Source organism: Saccoglossus kowalevskii, chromosome 5, assembly GCF_978046115.1.
Source record: "Saccoglossus kowalevskii chromosome 5, keSacKowa6.1, whole genome shotgun sequence".
Lineage (NCBI taxonomy): Eukaryota > Metazoa > Hemichordata > Enteropneusta > Harrimaniidae > Saccoglossus > Saccoglossus kowalevskii.
In genome coordinates, this window is record NC_140645.1 from 35,913,324 (window position 1) to 35,931,689 (window position 18,366).

The window sequence follows — 18,366 nt, forward strand, 5'->3', positions numbered from 1 at the left end:
ATTCATGTACCGTTTTGCAGTATCGTATGTTACAGGTGTATAGTGTATGTGGTTTCCAGAAGTATTCCATATTTGCTGATGACTGATAGTAATTCTTGATTTCGTACATGTATCCATGGATTCCTGGATTAACACATTACAGTGTGGGTAAAAGCGAACGTTTACATGGGTTGAATAATGTTTTTAATTTATTTGATGAATAAGCAAATCATTGTGGTTTGGGAAGATTGTTAGTCTCTGCAGTATACGAGATACTATTCTAACCTAGCCACTCAAATAAAGTTTCTTTCATTAGTCAAACTTAAAGCAAACAAATTGTGTTACTCACCAAGCTGAGTACATGTACATATATACCAAATGCCACGCCAATGAGAAAGATTACGAGTGATTTAAACCTTGGCTTTACACATCCGATGAACCATTTCAACATGGTCATTATACATTCCATCATCAATTTCTTCCTATTCAATAATTTAATGTTCAGCAATAATGAACAGTACCATTCAATCTGGGTTTCAAAGAAATGTGAAAACAATCATACATTTTTAAAAAAACTGGTTTGAATTGCTTTTGGGCAATCTATTTTGATAAAATATTTTCTGTTAATTCTGTTTTTGTAGGTGATAGCGACAGTAGTCGATGATAGAGTAGTGATTTTATAGTTGATGGTGATTGTGGCTGATGATGAAGCATGGATCTCCTAGATGATGGTGACTGTACCTGATGATGGAGCTTCAATCTTAAGGTGATGGTGACTGTAGATGATGATGGAGCTCGAATCTTATAGGTGATGGTGACTGTAGCTGATGAAGCTTGGATTTTATAGATGGGAACTGTAGCTGATGTTAGAGCTTGGGTTTTATGGAAGAAGTTGACATTAGCCAATTGTGGAGCATAGATCTCCTAGATGATGGTTACTGTAGCCAATGACGAAATATCGATCTTATAGGTAACAGTGACTGTTGTTGATGACTGAGCTTGAATCTTAAAGGTGATGTTGACTGTAGCTGATGATAGAGCTTGGATTTTATAGAAGTTGACATTAACTAATGGGTGGTGGAGTATGGATCTCATAGATGATGGTGACTGTAGCCAATGATGGAGCATGGATCTTTTAGATGATGCTAACTGTAGCCAATGATGGAGCATGGATAGATTCACTCCCTCCCCAATGTATGCAAACCACTATGACACATTTATAAGTAACTGTCTGTAGTCTAATTCAGCGAGTCCAAATCAGCTTAGCATCAGCCTAATTAGTCAACTGTTGTGTTGTAAATGAATCAAAGTCAGCACCAACTGCACTTCTTGAGTACAGTATCATATGGAACAGTCAGTTTGAATTTACACAAGTTCACCATAATGCTACTATTTATGAAGTATTTATTGGTTCAGTGTGTCAAGAGTTTGATGTCCAAGCTTGATGTAGTCAGTTTCCAAGTAGCAATAAGGCCTCTCATTCATTCATTCATTTCCAATAGGATTGTACCAATTATATCACAATTATACCTTACGAGGATATCTCCTGCTTATCATCCATTTTTAGCCCAACTATCACTCATTTTGCTCCCACATTTTGATTTCGTTTTCCCCACACTGAACATTTATTCCTCTCAATATTCAATTCCTACAAGTGGGATGGTACAGGATTGTGACAATGCAGGGTCATTTATTACTGACAACTTTGGGTGTTTTGGCCTGTTCATTCCTTCCTTCATTCATTGATATTGTATTGTATTTTTGGTTGACAACATGGAACGAATTAAACGCGTCTTTGGACTTTTAGCCCAAGCTGGTGACCTTGATCTAGACCTCACGCGCTAGCATTCAAATGCATAGCAACAACTGCAAGTTGTGATTAACACAAATACCGGTAGGTTAATTTGCCTACAAAGGCTGTTTTGTTTACATAACACAATCTTTCCCAACTGCTTCTCGTGAGAATTGCTAAAACATACTATTTTAGTTGAATAGTTATAATTATAGGCATAATTCAATGACAGTATATGCATCTTGGCTTGTTCTTAAGTTGTGTAAAGATTTTCTTTTTGCTTTCTACAAAACATAGTTTTGTCCAAATATGCTTTGAACGCATTCTTAAGAGCTTCCTTTCCATTTTCTTGTTCAAGCTGATTATCCTGTCTGCTTTGAGTGCATTCATAAAAGCTTCTCTTTCCCTTTCATCTAGTTCTTATTGAAGCCGTTTATCCTCCTAATGCTAATCATGTTGCATTATCCAAAGCCTGTGCATAAAAGTGGTTTTAACTTGTACAGTGGGATACTGGCGAGTCACAAAGTAATTTACTTTAATTTATTTTACTACTAAGTAATTTACTACTTGCATACAAGTTTGTCCCTATTGTTCATGCTCGCACACATACATGAATTTCAAGGTCACCATTATATAAATTATCCAAACTTCAAATCAAGATTAAATCAAAAAAGATTAGAAAGAACTCCTGTGTGCTGAAGGTATAGGAGCTATGAAGTACAAATACTGTATTAAAAACGCATCTTATACGCAAACATTGTGTTTATTGCATGCAGTCATTGAAATGTCTTATTTTAACCATAGACTCGTCTTTGTCCTATATTTTTACAGAAAGCACTTCTAACGTGCTTATAATAGAGCAAATACAGTATTTATAAATATAACTGCAAGCAATAATTAGGGTGGTTCCAAGTAGCTATGATATATGCGATACTACAATTATAAATATTTAACAAAATAATGATCATATATGATGACTTGATATTTTGCTCATATAGCTTGTCAGACAACACAATTATAGCACTGGTTCCTATCCGTAACAGTACGTAGTACATTACAGTTATGCATATTAAGACACACATGCAACAAATATGCATAGATTTCAACCCTGAAGTAATCAGATCTGTGGACCATTTACCTAGTATCATTAAAATTGATCAGTGGTACTCAAGGATATCCGTGGAGCAACTATAAATTGGTTAATTTATGCAAATTAGGAAATTAGTAAGCACAGAATGCAACCCTAAACTGAACATGTATTGTATATGGCTTATCCCAAAGCACCTACAATGTACATGTGTAAATATAAAGTTTCAACTGAAATCTGTTTAATAGTACATGAGAAACAAGCGAAAATGCTTGAAAATGCTATGCAAATTAGGTTATTAATATGCACAGATTTCTAGTAAAAACTAATCAAGTCTGCACAATATCCCAGAGCATTTATGTTTCATTTAAGTCTGTTTAATGGTACGAAAAAAAAGTGAAAATATTTAAATTGGCTAATTAATATGCACAGGTTTCAATCAAAAACTAATCATTGTCCAAGAGCATAAATTTGCCAAGTTTCATTAAAATTTGATGATTGGTTTTTGGTTTTTGAGATATCAGTGGAACAGACAAAAATTCACAGAGTCAAAAAAGCTTGATTATGTCATGGGTGTATTGTTGGGTGATGATTCAGTCCGATTTATTATTATTGACAGTCTTTCAGATTTGCCATCTCTGTGCTGCATTTTCACCAATAAGGCTCGAATATTAAATATTACACATTTGCTGCCACCAAAGCTGCACAGAAGAAATATAGACATGCCTCTGCCATGGTGCTTTCTGGGTGAGGTTTGACTCAATGTCAACTGAAAAAGAATTTACGATGAACTTGGACAATCAAGATCAAGTGTTGCATAACAAATAATTGGATGTTATTACAAGAACAACACTGGATGACATCGTATTTAGTAATTTTTTGTTTGACATCCTCATTATCGTACATGATTAAGCAATTAGGTTATATGAAACATTTTCGTGGCTGACGGGGCAATCTGTGATATGCCACATTTTCAATTCTTAAACTATGAATGACATAATTCCATTGAAAACTGATAATAGCTGTGAATAACTAGAAAGTGTTAATCTATCTACACATCATGTACACCTGCACGATCAATAAATCTGCAGGAATATAGTCATAAATGTAACATCCCAAATGAGGTATCAAAGTTTTCCTGATTCAATTTTCTACCCCAAAGTTTTGGTTCAGTAAATCAAAGAACACTAAGTTAAATATGATATAAAAAAATGAAATGTATGCATGCCAGTTGTGTTAAGTTAAGTAGTCTTAACATTTAAATACATTACGCGTGTTAAACAAAGAGTTCCATATTTAATATGTGAATTAGAGGACGATATTTGCAATGCACAATCAAAAGGTCTGCCTCTTAATGGTATTATAATTTAATTCATGTGAGATAAAATGATAACACTGGGAAAGTAAATTTTCGAAGTGATAGGAATAGTGATAAACACGCTATGACAATATAACTCTTACTCACATCACATATGTATCCTTGGTTGGCATAGACTTCTTAACCTTCAAATTTATATAATTATGCAAAAATATTCTGCATAACTCACAATCGCAAGTAGATTATATAGAATAACAAAATTATATACAAAATTTATGGTCAAATATGGGAAATGGTAGACTTCACTGAGACAGACATTAATACCCAAATGATGAATGAAAATAAAACACGCAAATAAAAACATGGAGTTCAGATTAGGCTTAGTTAAAAAAAGCGTTATTAATTGGAATGAGAATGACAGTAGTGACACATGTTCAACCAAATACAAATAGCAGCTATAATATAAAGTATACAATTATTTTGAGAGATAAACAGGAATGATGGCATACAAGGAAAGGCAACATGGTATATAGAAATGTATCAAACATGTTATTAACAGATGTTGGATTAACTTTGTGGTGAATATAATAATTTGATTTTGTCTTCAAATCCATAGATTGTATTACCAGTTACCGGAATGTAACAGCTTGTAGTCTCATAAAAGAGGATTTACTTTTGTTACTTTGTATCATTATTATGTGATAGCATGTTTGTATGCGAGTCATAGTTAAACCTGGCTATATAGAATCCCTTTTAGTACAAGCCATTCCATAATGCAGTACGTGCTGGTTCAAACTCAGCCGACGCGTATTTATCAATATTGTCTCAATTTTTTCCAAGATACCAATCTGATTAAAATCCGATGTTTTGTACAACATGATTATAATTTAATTTTAGCTATATTTTTATTATTTCGGAATTGTTTTTATTATTACATACAATCTTATTTTGTATTACTAAATTTATAAGTACATCATCAATATCACATCTGAAAGTGCTAATGTTTGTAGAAATTCAGCTTCATATGAATAAATCAGCCACCAAGGGTGCACAATTTGTTCTCATCAGAATGCCGATACCTTCTTGAAAAATATATTCTTCAAATTCAACACATATGTTGTCAATAATAAATTCTAGCATACTACATCCCTTCGTGTAGACAATTTTTGCATAACTCTTGTTGTTAAAATGAGTAGAATCATATCCAAGCACTATCCATTTGTGGAGACTAAAATTGCAAGATGCTTGATGGATTATATTTTAATGCATAATTTGAATTTATAATGTGTACAGCGTTTTATTAATTGAATAATTGAAGTAATTGTGTAGTGGTCAAAATAAACTACTGGGGTAACTGATGGGCAATTAGCAGATGACAGTTTATCACTCAGACACCTTATATGCTTTTATATAATTTTATTATAATTATTACTATATTATGTCATGCATCATTTTTCATAATCAATGAGGCCCAATAAAAGAGATACAGGTAAGTCATTAATCAATTATGCAAAACACCAAAAATAATACATCAACTCAATCAAACAAAAAATACACGTTTCTATTATGAATAGCAAGATGGGGTAAATAAGAATATTTGGTATTTAGATTGTGAAATACATAATGTGAATTTTCTTACAAATTGTGGCTGGTAAATATATATATCAGCTGGTTGTTTTAATGAATTTAAAAAAAAATGCTTGTCAGTATTCATAGTTACTTCCACTCTGGCATCATCGACGATAGCGGACGAAGCTGAAAGAGATTTCATCTATCTCTGGTTAAAAGTCTTGAAATATATTACAGAAGAAAAAGAGGATAAATAACTATGGAAAAACTAAAAAATCATTTTATACAAATACATATGATGGCTGTGTTATGAATCATTATTTTGATAAACACACTTTAATATATTCTCTATAATCTTAACTTCAATATGTGATCTGTGGATTCCCTTGCAATATCCAAGTAACAGTTTCTTCTAATAAAGACATCTTGTAGTGACTATATAAAAAAAACGAAAAAAAAAACTTTAATAAAATCTGAACAAATGCATATTAATATATGTGACACAAGCAAAATGAAGTTGTAGAAGTTTGATTCCAATCAGTCATGGTATGTCGAAGATTATGGCCTTGGATTTACCAGAAATACAAAAAGTTCTACAGTCGTTTTTGACAGAAATGATCTTTAGGAATACATATGGCCACCATGCAGCCATCTTAAATCAGATCTTGAAACAAATACTATACACGCATGTCTACTAAGATGTATAATGTTTGTGTGAATGTGTTGTGACCAGGCATGTGAAAGATACAGGTGGGGATGGATACATGTAGAGGTCACTCCATAAGCAAATTCAAGTTTTCAGACTGCATCTTCATAAGAACATAGCCATGCAAAGTAACAATTATTGATAGTATAAAAACAACTAATTGAAAAACCAACTAAGTACTTTTTTAAAGTGGTCTATTATGAGCTAAACACCAGACATCCGATACGGTTGTATATGTATGAACAGGAAAAAAACAATTTCATGCAATTGCAGTAGAAAGCTAGTAGAAACCTATTTAAATGTGCCAATTGAAGTTAGTGTGGTTATTAGATTATACATGTAGAATGGTGTTACAGTTATTGCTGGTGGTATAGTGGCCAAAACAAGACATTTATATTTTAATAATAATTTTAATAATTTTAATTAAAAAAAAAAAAAAAAAATTATTATAAAAAAATTATTATAATTATTTTAATAATATAATAAATAATAATTCTTATATGGAAACAGAGGTACATTATTTGGGGTTTGCAAGTAGCATGACATGATACCAAAATCCTGTTTCAATCTTGCTCTCGCATAAGCTCAGAACAATGCAAATGTGCATGCCCCAGGTAACTAGGATACTGGGAGGTCCAGGTGATCAAAAAAGCTGCTCACGATATGACGGATTACAAGAACTATGTTTTCTGCACATTTTCGATGTATTACATTTTTTCACTATGATAGTGGCAAGACAAGTTTTTATTGTTTTAATACAAACCTTGAACATTGATATATGTCATGTCAGAAGGTCATAGCATCAGTCTCGCTATCTACGAAATGAGACTTGAATGGGATCTTGACATGATGTCACCATACAGAACTATGTGCACTGCAAACCCCAAGTAATGTACCTCTGATAGAGCATATAAGATTTCAAATGTCTTTATTAGCGTTTATGACTGACACTTGTATAACAGAAATGATAAACATAATCCAGTTTATCTTGTTTTTTGTTGTTGAATGAGGTCATCAGTCAAGGCATGTCAGTATTCCAGCTCTGGAACAGCATTCGTTAAAACAAAATGGACGAAAGTCAATCATTTTAAATGTGATCAGGGAGAAAAATGCATGAGCATATAATTGACATGATGAATGTCAATCATGAATTATGAAAAGGAAAAAGTTTTAATATGATTGGTCAAGATAAAAACTGTGAAATGGCAGAAATGCTTGATTCAGCTTTTTGTTCAGCCCTAATTTGGCCAAATGCATTTGTGTGATCTGTGTGTGAAGTTTTTAATTTAACCCAGTCATGTCTGAGCAATGGATGGACAAAGACAGACACAGAGTTGAAATTATAAGTTTCTGTTTTTAGATTACAAGTATGAACAGGGACTATATAACAAAGAGACACTTACATAGCAATGTTTCTGAAAACTTTCATCTTCTCAGCAAACTTTGATATCGCCATGGTAACATCAAAATCACCAGCACATTCACAATGAGCCGACATATTGAGGGCTTTTATCTGAAATGATATATAGAGTATGTAGCATGTCCATAGTAAGAAAAAAAAGACAATCATCTGGCCTTCAGCTTTTAAATGTCCTGTGCAATTGAAGGGAAGCAGAGGTCTGGCTTTTGTCACTTCGTACATGAAATTTGAAATCTATGAATGAATTCTGGTTATAAAAACAACTTGTATGTGCTGTGAAATGCCCTAAATATCGAGTCACTAATGAACATGTCTCAGCCATATCGCTAAATGTTGGGTGATAAAGCACTGCTGTTAAGAAGTATAAAGAGAAACAAATATCAAATCAATTAGTCTAGCCATTTTGAAGATAACTAGTATTCACTAAAATCAAAGAAAGCTTAGAAAGAACTCCCATGTGCTGAGAGTATTGGAGACACATTAAATATAATTCGAAATTACTTAGCTGAAAACTAATTATGCAAATCAGAAAATTAATATGACCAGATTTGAGTGTAAAACTAATGAGGTCTGCGCAATGTAACAGAAAATCTATGTCTCCAAGTTTAATTGAAATGTGATTAGAACCAAAAAATTATGAATTATTATGCTTATTAGGGAATTAATATGAACAGATTTTTACCCCAAACTAATTAGGTTTGTACATTGTCCTAGAGCATCTTTGTACTAAGTTTCATTGAAATGGAATAATTAGTACCGTGAAAACTCCAAAATTTCGACCCCTCTAAAAATTCGCCCTCCTATTTATTTGCCGGGTTTCGACGTTTTATTTACCTCCAAATTGTCGACTCCACTAAAAATTGCCGACTCATTCTTATTCGAAAATTGCGACCAGTTTTAGTTTTCCCCCAAACGAAAAAAAAAAACGATGTGAGCGTTCAAACGGGACCTTCCTCGAAGGCATGAATCCGGGTTTCTGATTGACTGAGATTTTTATTTTATTGGTAACGAAAATATATTCTAAATAAACGAAGTTTCAAATAAAAACGAACACAAAAATCTCGGCATGCTGTGTTTCTGAATTGTTGATTATTACTGTACTCAGTAGTGATTATAATAATGTACACAAAATAAATTTGTTGAATGGTTATGAAATACAAATAAAAGTCAACTTAGTTTCATCGTAAGCGAATGATTCCGGTCTCGTATAAACGTTTGATGCTGTAGGATATCCGCCATGTTCTCTTAGGTCAAATAGGTCAAATCGCTAATTAACCAATCAAAAAGCTGGATGATGCCAACGTGTTCAAATTACCATAGCTTATTTAAATATGTTAATGTTATTGAACGCAATGCGGAAGAGATTGATGTTGTAGTACGATATTTGGGCTTGGATTTGGATGCGAAAACGGCATGATTTTTTTTAAATAAAAAAATTAGTTGTTTTTAAAAAATAAACTGGTCATCTGAAGAATAATTTAACATTGTTCACAGTGATAACAGCTCATTCTCGAAAGGAAGCTTACCCGCTCACGCTAGTCACGATAAAAATCATACACGTGTACTCTTGAATAGACAAACGTCAATGACTACGGTAAAACTTAGACTATTTTAGCTGGCAGGATTGATTGAAATGTCCGAAAAATGACGCCAAAATACACCTTAAAAGTCCCATTTTATTTTCTTAAATCCCATTTTATTTTTTAATCCAAGGGCGAATTTACGGCAGAATTTGGTCCCTCAAATAAGGGACACGTGAGCTTTGATTCTAACCGGATACATTGCACTGGGTCGGGGAGATAGTTTGCTAAACTTCCATGCATCTTTTGTCCAATGGGTACCTGTACTTCGAACATTCGCAAGTTTTTCTAGGTAGTGCGAGACAGCTTTGTCTTTTGACCTATTAGTTTTGTGCTGACCTCTTCTCCGCGTCTTGATGTTTTGTTTTGCTTGTCATAATACTCACTGATTGATGACTTTGTTTAGATTTTGAGTTACAACTCGGCCACGACCTTTGCTTTTACCGTGAAACATGAGGAAGTTTACGTCAATTGACGGACATTGCATTTTTTAAAAACTAATGAAGCACACTGTCTATCATCCCCATTTTTTCATTTGCTGATTTCTATTCTGAAAAATTCGACCGTCCGAAAATGCACCTTAATTTTGACTCTAAAAACACGTCACATATCTAACACCAATTATTTAAAACCGGTCGAAATTTTGGAGTTTTTACGGTACTTTAGATATCAGTGTGAAAGCTTAAAATTGGTTAATTATGCAAATTAGGTAATTAATATGTACAGATTTTAACCCACAATTATTCAGGTCTGTCTATTGTCCTACAGCATCCATGTACATTCATTGATATGTGATGTATAGTACCTGAGATATCAGTGTGAAAGTTGGTTAATTATGCAAATTAGGTGATTAATATGCACAAATATTTACCGGAAACTAATTGGGTCTGCATAATTCTAGATTCATTGAAATGTGATGATTAGTACTTTAGATATCAGTAGAAAAGCTGAAAATTAATTATGCAAATTAGGTAATTAATATGCACAATTATTTACCCTAAAACTAATCAGGTCTCTGCATAGTCCTAAAGGATCTATGTACCAAGTTTCATTGAAATGCGATGATTAGTACTTGAGATACCCGTGGAAAAGCTGAAAATTAACTAATTATGCAAATTAGGTGATTAATATGCACAAATATTTATCGAAAACAATCAATCTCTGCATAGTCCTTGAGTATGTAAGTACCAAGTTTCATTGAAATGTAATGCTAACTACTTGTATCAAATGCTGAAAATTAATTAATTATGCAAATTAGGTAATTAATATGTACTGATATTACCATAAAAACTATCAGGTCTGTGCAGTGTCGTATGACATCTATGTACCAAGTTTCATTGAAATGTGATGATTAGTACTTGAGATATCAGTGGGAAAACCGAAAATTGACTAATCATTATGCAAATTAGGTAATTAGTATCCACGGATTATTACCAAAAACTAATCAAAACCTAGCATTAGTTCAGAGCATCTATGTACCAAGTTTCATCAAAATCCAATGAGTGGTTGTTTAGATATCAGTGGAACAGTCATGGAACCACTAAAAAATAGCTAATTATCATGCAAATTAGGTAATTAATATGCACGGATTTTTACCAAAAATTAATCAAATCTGCGCATATGTTCAGAGCATCTATGTACCAAGTTTCATCAAAATCCAATGAGTGGTTCTTTAGATATCAGTGGAACAGTCATAGAACAGCTAAAAATTAGCTAATTATCATGCAAATTAGGTAATTAACGAGCATGGATTTTTACCAAAACCTAATCAAATCTGCGCATTGGCCCAGAGCATCTATGCACCAAGTTTCACCAAAAACCGATGTATGGTTCTTGAGATAGCAGTGGAACAGTCGGACACACATACACACATACACACATACACACACACATACAGACACACTAACTGCAAAGACTCCCATTTTGTGCTTCGCACATGGGAGTCAATAAGAAAGTTTGTGTTATTGACACTAAATAAATCAGTCTGACAGTGATCTATCTAAGGTACCTACAATAACATATAAAAACAATCAGGCAGGTGGTTTTCAAAAAAAAAAGTCATAAATATATTTTTTTTACTGAAATTTAAAAAAATATTCACTAAAATTAGGGAACAAAAGTTATCGTCATGATGCCAACAGCTGTGCTCTCGCTGTCGCTCGCAAATGTCGTAAATTACGAAATTTGGACAAGATTTACGAACAAAATAAATATATATTAGTAGGATTTACAAATACATTTTGTACAAAATATCCTTTGCAAATCGCCCTTATTTAATTGCCAAAACTCGACTGTGATCATCACGTATGTTACGGTTTGAGTGATTGCCATTTTAAAGTTAAACATGGGACGGTTTCATGTCGCCCTGGATCAAACACGTGATTTGTTCATTATTGAAAATGGAGACTACGTCAAAAAAGTATTTTTCACGACGAGATGGAGAAACCGCTAAATCGTGTTCAGAACCACAAACCCATGGGTGTCCTAACCCTGACAGCACCAAGAAATAATGTAAGGTGAGACAATGTTAGCGAATCGATCAAAAAATACTATAATTTGTGTAACATTCTTACCGGGCATTCTTAGAAGTTGAGATCGAGTTACAAGACCGAAAGTTACTTTATTTTTTCATTTAATTAAGAAATTTCGATGAAAATAATTATTTTGTGTCATCATAAACATCAACATGCGGGTTTGCATAATGAACACGGGAGATTACTTCATAATAATATACAACTTTTTGATTGGCATAGAGAAATTTCCCGTGAAAGTTTATTCACAGGATTTAACTGCCCAAATAAGTCCAGTGCAGTAATCTGCTATTTATTTTTGTGACTCTGAAATTTTATGTCTACTATTTGCTGGATAAATATTTTATAAGAAATGATAATAAACATAATTAAAGCTTAATTTTGTACTTACTAGTGCCAGTGGTATTTATTCTTCAAAAATATTTATTCTTATTTTTTTTATTGTGTTATTGTTTTATGTGGTAATATTTACCAAATTTCTTATTTCTTTAGATTACTTTTCCATGGTTAGAGTATAATATGGATACTAAAGTAATGACCTGTCAGTGGTGCATTAAAAGTGGAAAGGTGAATTCATTCACTAGTGGATCTGACTAAAGATTACTGCACAAAGCATGCCAGAATTGCGTCAAAAATGACTTGTGTTCTAGGCAGTGAACTTAGTGAAGTTTTGAATGATGACTATTTTTCCCACTATTAACAATGTGAGCTTATCATGAATATGTTTAATACTGATTTATTCAAATAAAGGTTCTGGTGTCTAGATTGCATATTTTGTTGTGATGTTTTGTTGTACCATCATAAATGGTACATTTTGTGTAGCAGACTGCCTAATTTGATGTCATGAAATTACACACAAAATTAGAGCTCAGGTTGCACCAGCAAGCACCATTTTCAGCATGCTGTTCTTTTTTTTGGTGGACGACAGAGGGGACATCTCCCTCTCGTTGTCTCTCCCCCATTGCACTCGGCCATGGGAAAATGCTCCGCAGTCCCAGACCAAGTTCAATAAAACTTTTTTTTCTTGATTAGTAAATTTACTATTACCTAGCAAATTCCAGAAAGAGCCCAGTGCCAACACAACTAAGAGGTCAACCCAAGGCATCAACATATAAAATAGCAAGGCAAGCAGTTTTCAAGAACAATGAGAAAAATGTTGACTAAATTTATCAATGACTAAATTCTAGGTATCGGCACAAAATGAACAACTCTTGATGTCCACTCAGTATGTTTATATATAGATTGTCAAAGCAATTGGAATAATCATTTTTGAGAAGAAGTCAAAAATATAATGTTTTACCAAAAATTCATTAAAATTAAATCAGCACAAAATGAACAAGTCAAAGACAACCCAAAGTCTAGAGTTTCAAACTGGACTTGCACTTTTCAGAAAGAAGTCAAAAATTTAACAAGCAGCTTCTCCGCTGAGATAGCTCCTCTGTTAGCAATGCACATTTCAATTAAGAACTGAAGATATCATTAGAAAATGAACAAGATGTATAGTAACAAAGCAATCAGACTTGCTGTTTTCAACAAGAATTCAAAAATATCACTTTTTAACAAAAATATTCACCAAAAATAAAGAATTTGAGATTTTGACATGAAATGAACAAATCTGAGAAAGAACCATCCAAAGTACTTGGCATATCAAATTGGAAAACATTCAGTGACGAACTCTGCTTTCAACCTAAGCTTTCAGATGATGTATAGGTTGCTATAGTACCATGCTTAGTAGCTATGGAAGAAAATCTGAAGCACAGGTAAATTTATAACTTGTTTTCTCCTGTTGTCACCTTAAGTGTCACCTTAAGTGTCACCTTAAGTGTCACTTTACATAAATTAATTGTTGTCAGGTGATATCTTTTGGCTTCGATTTTTATTGGAAAAGGGCATGTAGTTATTAAATCAAGAGATTAACTGAGCATTGAAGAAGAATTTAACATTTTTTACAGTGATAACAGCTCAGTGTTGAAACACAGTTTATCCATTCATGTTTAGCCACAATAAACATCATACCGGTACTCTTAAAACCTGAATTAGACTCTAATCCAGGAAAAATGACACCTAACTAAGATTTTATGGTATATTCACCATATAATATTACCAAGTCATCAATTTATCCATATTTGGCATTTCTGAAAATGATGTCAAATTGTGTCTTAATCAGATTATTGATAGCCCACAGAATATCTGTGATGAGATATGCAACTTGTTAATGCACAATCCTGTTGTTTTACAGGGAGTGGAACTGTGTGTTCAGTACACATAACATGTACATGTCTACCAACAGCATGTCAATTTCAATTGTTGACTACCCACAGGATATCTGTGATGAGATATTAAAGTTAAAATGTGGGTGAATCACATGGAACAGACATAATACATGGGATACACAACTTACCATATTACATTTGGAACATGTGACATCTTGTAGTACATATGCCATTGATAGCCTCTGTACAGCTTCTATAAGTAGTCTTTCTATTTCATCAACATCATAGTCACTCTTACACTGCACACACTGCCACACAGCACTAAAACACAACAATTGTTCACAAAGTTGAATAAATACACATACAATTGGTGAGAGAATTTTGGAGACCTTTTAAAATAATAAAAACAACATTATCAACGTCAGTTTTTATTGACAGTCAATTATAAACAATGTAAGAGTACTGCCAGTTGGTCATTTTTAATCAAATGTGAATCTGCTATATACATAAGACAAGATGGAAACAAAAAACGGTTCATGACATGTTTAAGTTTTGTTTTAGCATTTTTGGGGAACAAAAATATCCTCCGGTAAATCAATTGTCATATAAATGTGAAACCAATTTATGTGCACATGTACACACTATGACTGGTCTTTGTACCAACTCTCATCAAAAATCAGTCAAATCATGGTTGAGATATAGACATAATCCACAAAACTGACTGACGTACAAGTTAAAATAAAATCGGTTCAGTCATACATGTACCTGAGAAATGATTGATAGATGACATTTGACAGTTGGTTAAATTTTAGGGAAATCAAAAATAATTTAGTTTATCTTGCCTAAATATAAACATAATCTATAAACAAGCAGCCTCTCTGCTGAGATAGCTCTGCTGTTAGCAATGCACATTTCAATTTTGATGAATTGAAGATATCATTAGAAAATGAACAATATGTATAGTAACAAAGCAATCAGACTTGCTGTTTTCAACAAGAATTCAAAAATATCACTTTTTACCAAAAATGACAAAAATATTCATCAAAATTAGATAATTGAAGATATCATCACAAAATGAACAAATCTGAGAGAGGTCTACCTAAGATACCTATATGTATAGTATCAAAGCAATCAGACTTGTGTTTTTTAACAAGAAGTCGAAAATATCACTTTTTACCAAAAAAAGACAAAAATTAAATATTTATTAAAATTAGAGAATTGAAAATATCATCATCAAATGAACAAATCCGACAGACAATCACTCATATGATAAGCTCCGCTCGGCACAAAGTCGACAGCGGAGCTAAAAAACATAATACATGAACTACATAAACAGCAGTAAACTGTCTGTAATTATGTTCTTTCCATTTGTACTTACGCTGTGTTTTCATCTTGTAGAAGCAAGGGATCCCGACAGAGATCCAAATCTCTACAATGATTACAAGTTTTACATATAACCTCAGGTAAGACATACGACAAGCATGGATCACGCCAGTTGGAATCCTCGCTAAACTCACCAACGCTGATTAATTTCAATAAATCCCTGTTTAGTTTAGCAACTTGAATGGTTATGTTGGTATCCAAGGATAATACCTACAATAAAATTGAATGAACAGACTGTATTTAAGATCACACAAGTGGTACGAATAGGGTACAGAACTGATGAGGACAAGTCATTGTCAATCACAATGACTTTGTATTATAGATACACAGGGATTGCGTTGACCCCATATTTTGCTTCCCTGACTCCAATTATTGAAGAGGGACCCAGTTTTTCAGGCAAGCTGGGGTCCAATCTCTAATAGTTATCCAGGATAAAATTTCTATCTCTTAAAATTTTGTATTAAAGTGGGACTCGTCTTGCCGCAACACTATCGCAAACCCTGGATACTGCATCAATATTACCAACAATGAAGGCTAATATTATGGATATTGCTGAGTACCACATTCATTCAAAATCTATCCATGCAAGATTGGGTTCTGGAATGGTGAACATTTTTTATTTTGATTCATCTTTAGGCTTCAAATGGATGTCAGAGTGCAATGGATCATGAAACTAATGCATGTGCATACGTCTGATGTATATGTGAAGTTTGAACTTGAGATATTTTTAGAAACGGGCGGACACATGAACACACAGAAAGGCAAAGAAAGTCCTCATTTTCAGAACAAAAACAAAAGGGAAGATATTAATGTATTTATGGAGCTAAAAATTAACTAGCATTGATAATGCACAGTCCTTGTGTTGTTTTACAGGTAGTGGAACTAAGTGTTCACGTCACATGTACATGTACACCAAAATGCTCCATTCATCATCTGCATTATGACTTAATGTGCATAGACTTTATTGAAACTTTTTGATAAGGGTAACATAAGTTTTCACTTATCTTCCCTATGATCCTCAATAGACACAGACAAAATGTGGTAAGTATATTCAAATATACTGAATAAGTAACAAGCATAAATACCATGAAAAACAGGGGTTTGGGTTTTAGGAAGTGAGAAAGGGGTTCAGTGGACAATGAGTGAACAGGTTTAGAAGATGGTTTGGAGGGGTTTGGGTTTTAGGAAGTGAGAAAGGGGTTTAGAAGACAATGAGTGAACAGGTTTAGGAGATGGTTTGGAGGGGTTTGGGTTTTAGGAAGTGAGAAAAGGGGTTTAGAAGACAATGAGTAAACAGGTTTAGGAGATGGTTTGGATTTTAGGGAGTGAGGAAAGGGGTTTAGAAGACAATGAGTGAACAGGTTTAGAAGATGGTTTGGAGGGGTTTGGGTTTTAGGCAGTGAGAAAAGGGGTTCAGTGGACAATGAGTGAACAGGTTTAGAAGATGGTTTGGAGGGGTTTGGGTTTTAGGAAGTGAGAAAAGGGGTTTAGAAGACAATGAGTGAACAGGTTTAGAAGATGGTTTGGAGGGGTTTGGGTTTTAGGCAGTGAGAAAAGGGGTTCAGTGGACAATGAGTGAACAGGTTTAGAAGATGGTTTGGAGGGGTTTGGGTTTTAGGAAGTGAGAAAAGGGGTTTAGAAGACAATGAGTGAACAGGTTTAGGAGATGGTTTGGAGGGGTTTGGGTTTTAGGGAGTGAGGAAAGGGTTCAGCGGACAATGAGTGAACAGGTTTAGGAGATGGTTTGGAGGGGTTTGGGTTTTAGGGAGTGAGAAAAGGGGTTTAGAAGACAACGAGTGAACAGGTTTAGGAGATGGTTTGGAGGGGTTTGGGTTTTAGGAAGTGAGAAAAGGGGTTCAGTGGACAATGAGTGAACAGGTTTAGGAGATGGTGAGAGGGGTTTGGGTTTTAGGGAGTGAGGAAAGGGATTCAGAAGACAATGAATGAACAGGATTAATAGATGATGAGGAAAAAATTTACCTTACAGATGGCTTTGATAAACTCCAAAGCAGGATTATTTAAAGGCAGATGGGAGCCTGGTAACTGGGGAAATTCATCAGCTGCATTGCCATGGTTACTACGATTACCTGATACTTTCTTCTGAATCTTCAGTGTGATTCTATTGAATGACATTAGAAATTAATTTTTAAAGAAACTGCATGTAATTTCACACCATGATGTACAAAGATTATCTCCCAAGTATAGAAACATAGTGAGTGTAGTGTGCTTACCCAAATAGCTGCTGAGATAATTCCCCTGCAACAAGGTCTTGAGCAAAGTTGACCGTACTTGGTGTAGCTGTTGTATCTGAAGATTTTTGAGTCTGAGTATTTCCTCGTTTACGTATAGGTGTATTACCTGGTGTGTGGTGTTGTTGTTCTTCTTTAGAATGTTGGTAAACGGCTAAAATATAACCTGCAATAATCATCTGAAAACAACACATGTAGAAATAATTTCAATGAGATATTTGCCTCTGTGTTTGTTTGAATTGTCTATGCTTCTCTCTATGAACTAGTAGGGTTGTACAAAACAGTTTGTTTATATACCTACCAGAAAACCTGTGGAAATAACAATTTTATTCATTACTTGTTAGGCTTAATTACAGATTACAGTCTCGACAGAAACTATTAGAGAATATACCCTTGTTCAAAAGGAACACCCTAGGGCAATGTTCCATAGCACCAAAAGCAAAATAATTTCCATGACTTTTCCAGACCTTTTCCCAAACTTTCTTGCATTTTACAAAGACATTTTGACCCTTAATTCGGGCCAACATCATCACCAAAGC

At 33.7% G+C, this 18,366-nt stretch overlaps 1 protein-coding gene across 1 annotated transcript in view; it reads right to left on the minus strand.

Moving 5' to 3' along the window:
- Nucleotides 1–5,572: 5,572 nt before the first annotated feature.
- Nucleotides 5,573–18,366, minus strand: part of LOC100367259 (DNA polymerase epsilon catalytic subunit A-like) — a 74,952-nt gene continuing 62,158 nt past the window's right edge. Inside the window, exons 44-49 of the mRNA XM_085499371.1 lie at nucleotides 17,810–18,006; nucleotides 17,559–17,697; nucleotides 15,574–15,788; nucleotides 14,384–14,516; nucleotides 7,855–7,964; nucleotides 5,573–6,180 (exon numbers count right to left, since the gene is read on the minus strand). Of these exons, the coding sequence (XP_085355497.1) occupies nucleotides 6,108–6,180; nucleotides 7,855–7,964; nucleotides 14,384–14,516; nucleotides 15,574–15,788; nucleotides 17,559–17,697; nucleotides 17,810–18,006 (867 nt within the window). The 3' untranslated portion in view covers nucleotides 5,573–6,107. The remainder of the gene's footprint in view (nucleotides 6,181–7,854; nucleotides 7,965–14,383; nucleotides 14,517–15,573; nucleotides 15,789–17,558; nucleotides 17,698–17,809; nucleotides 18,007–18,366) is intronic.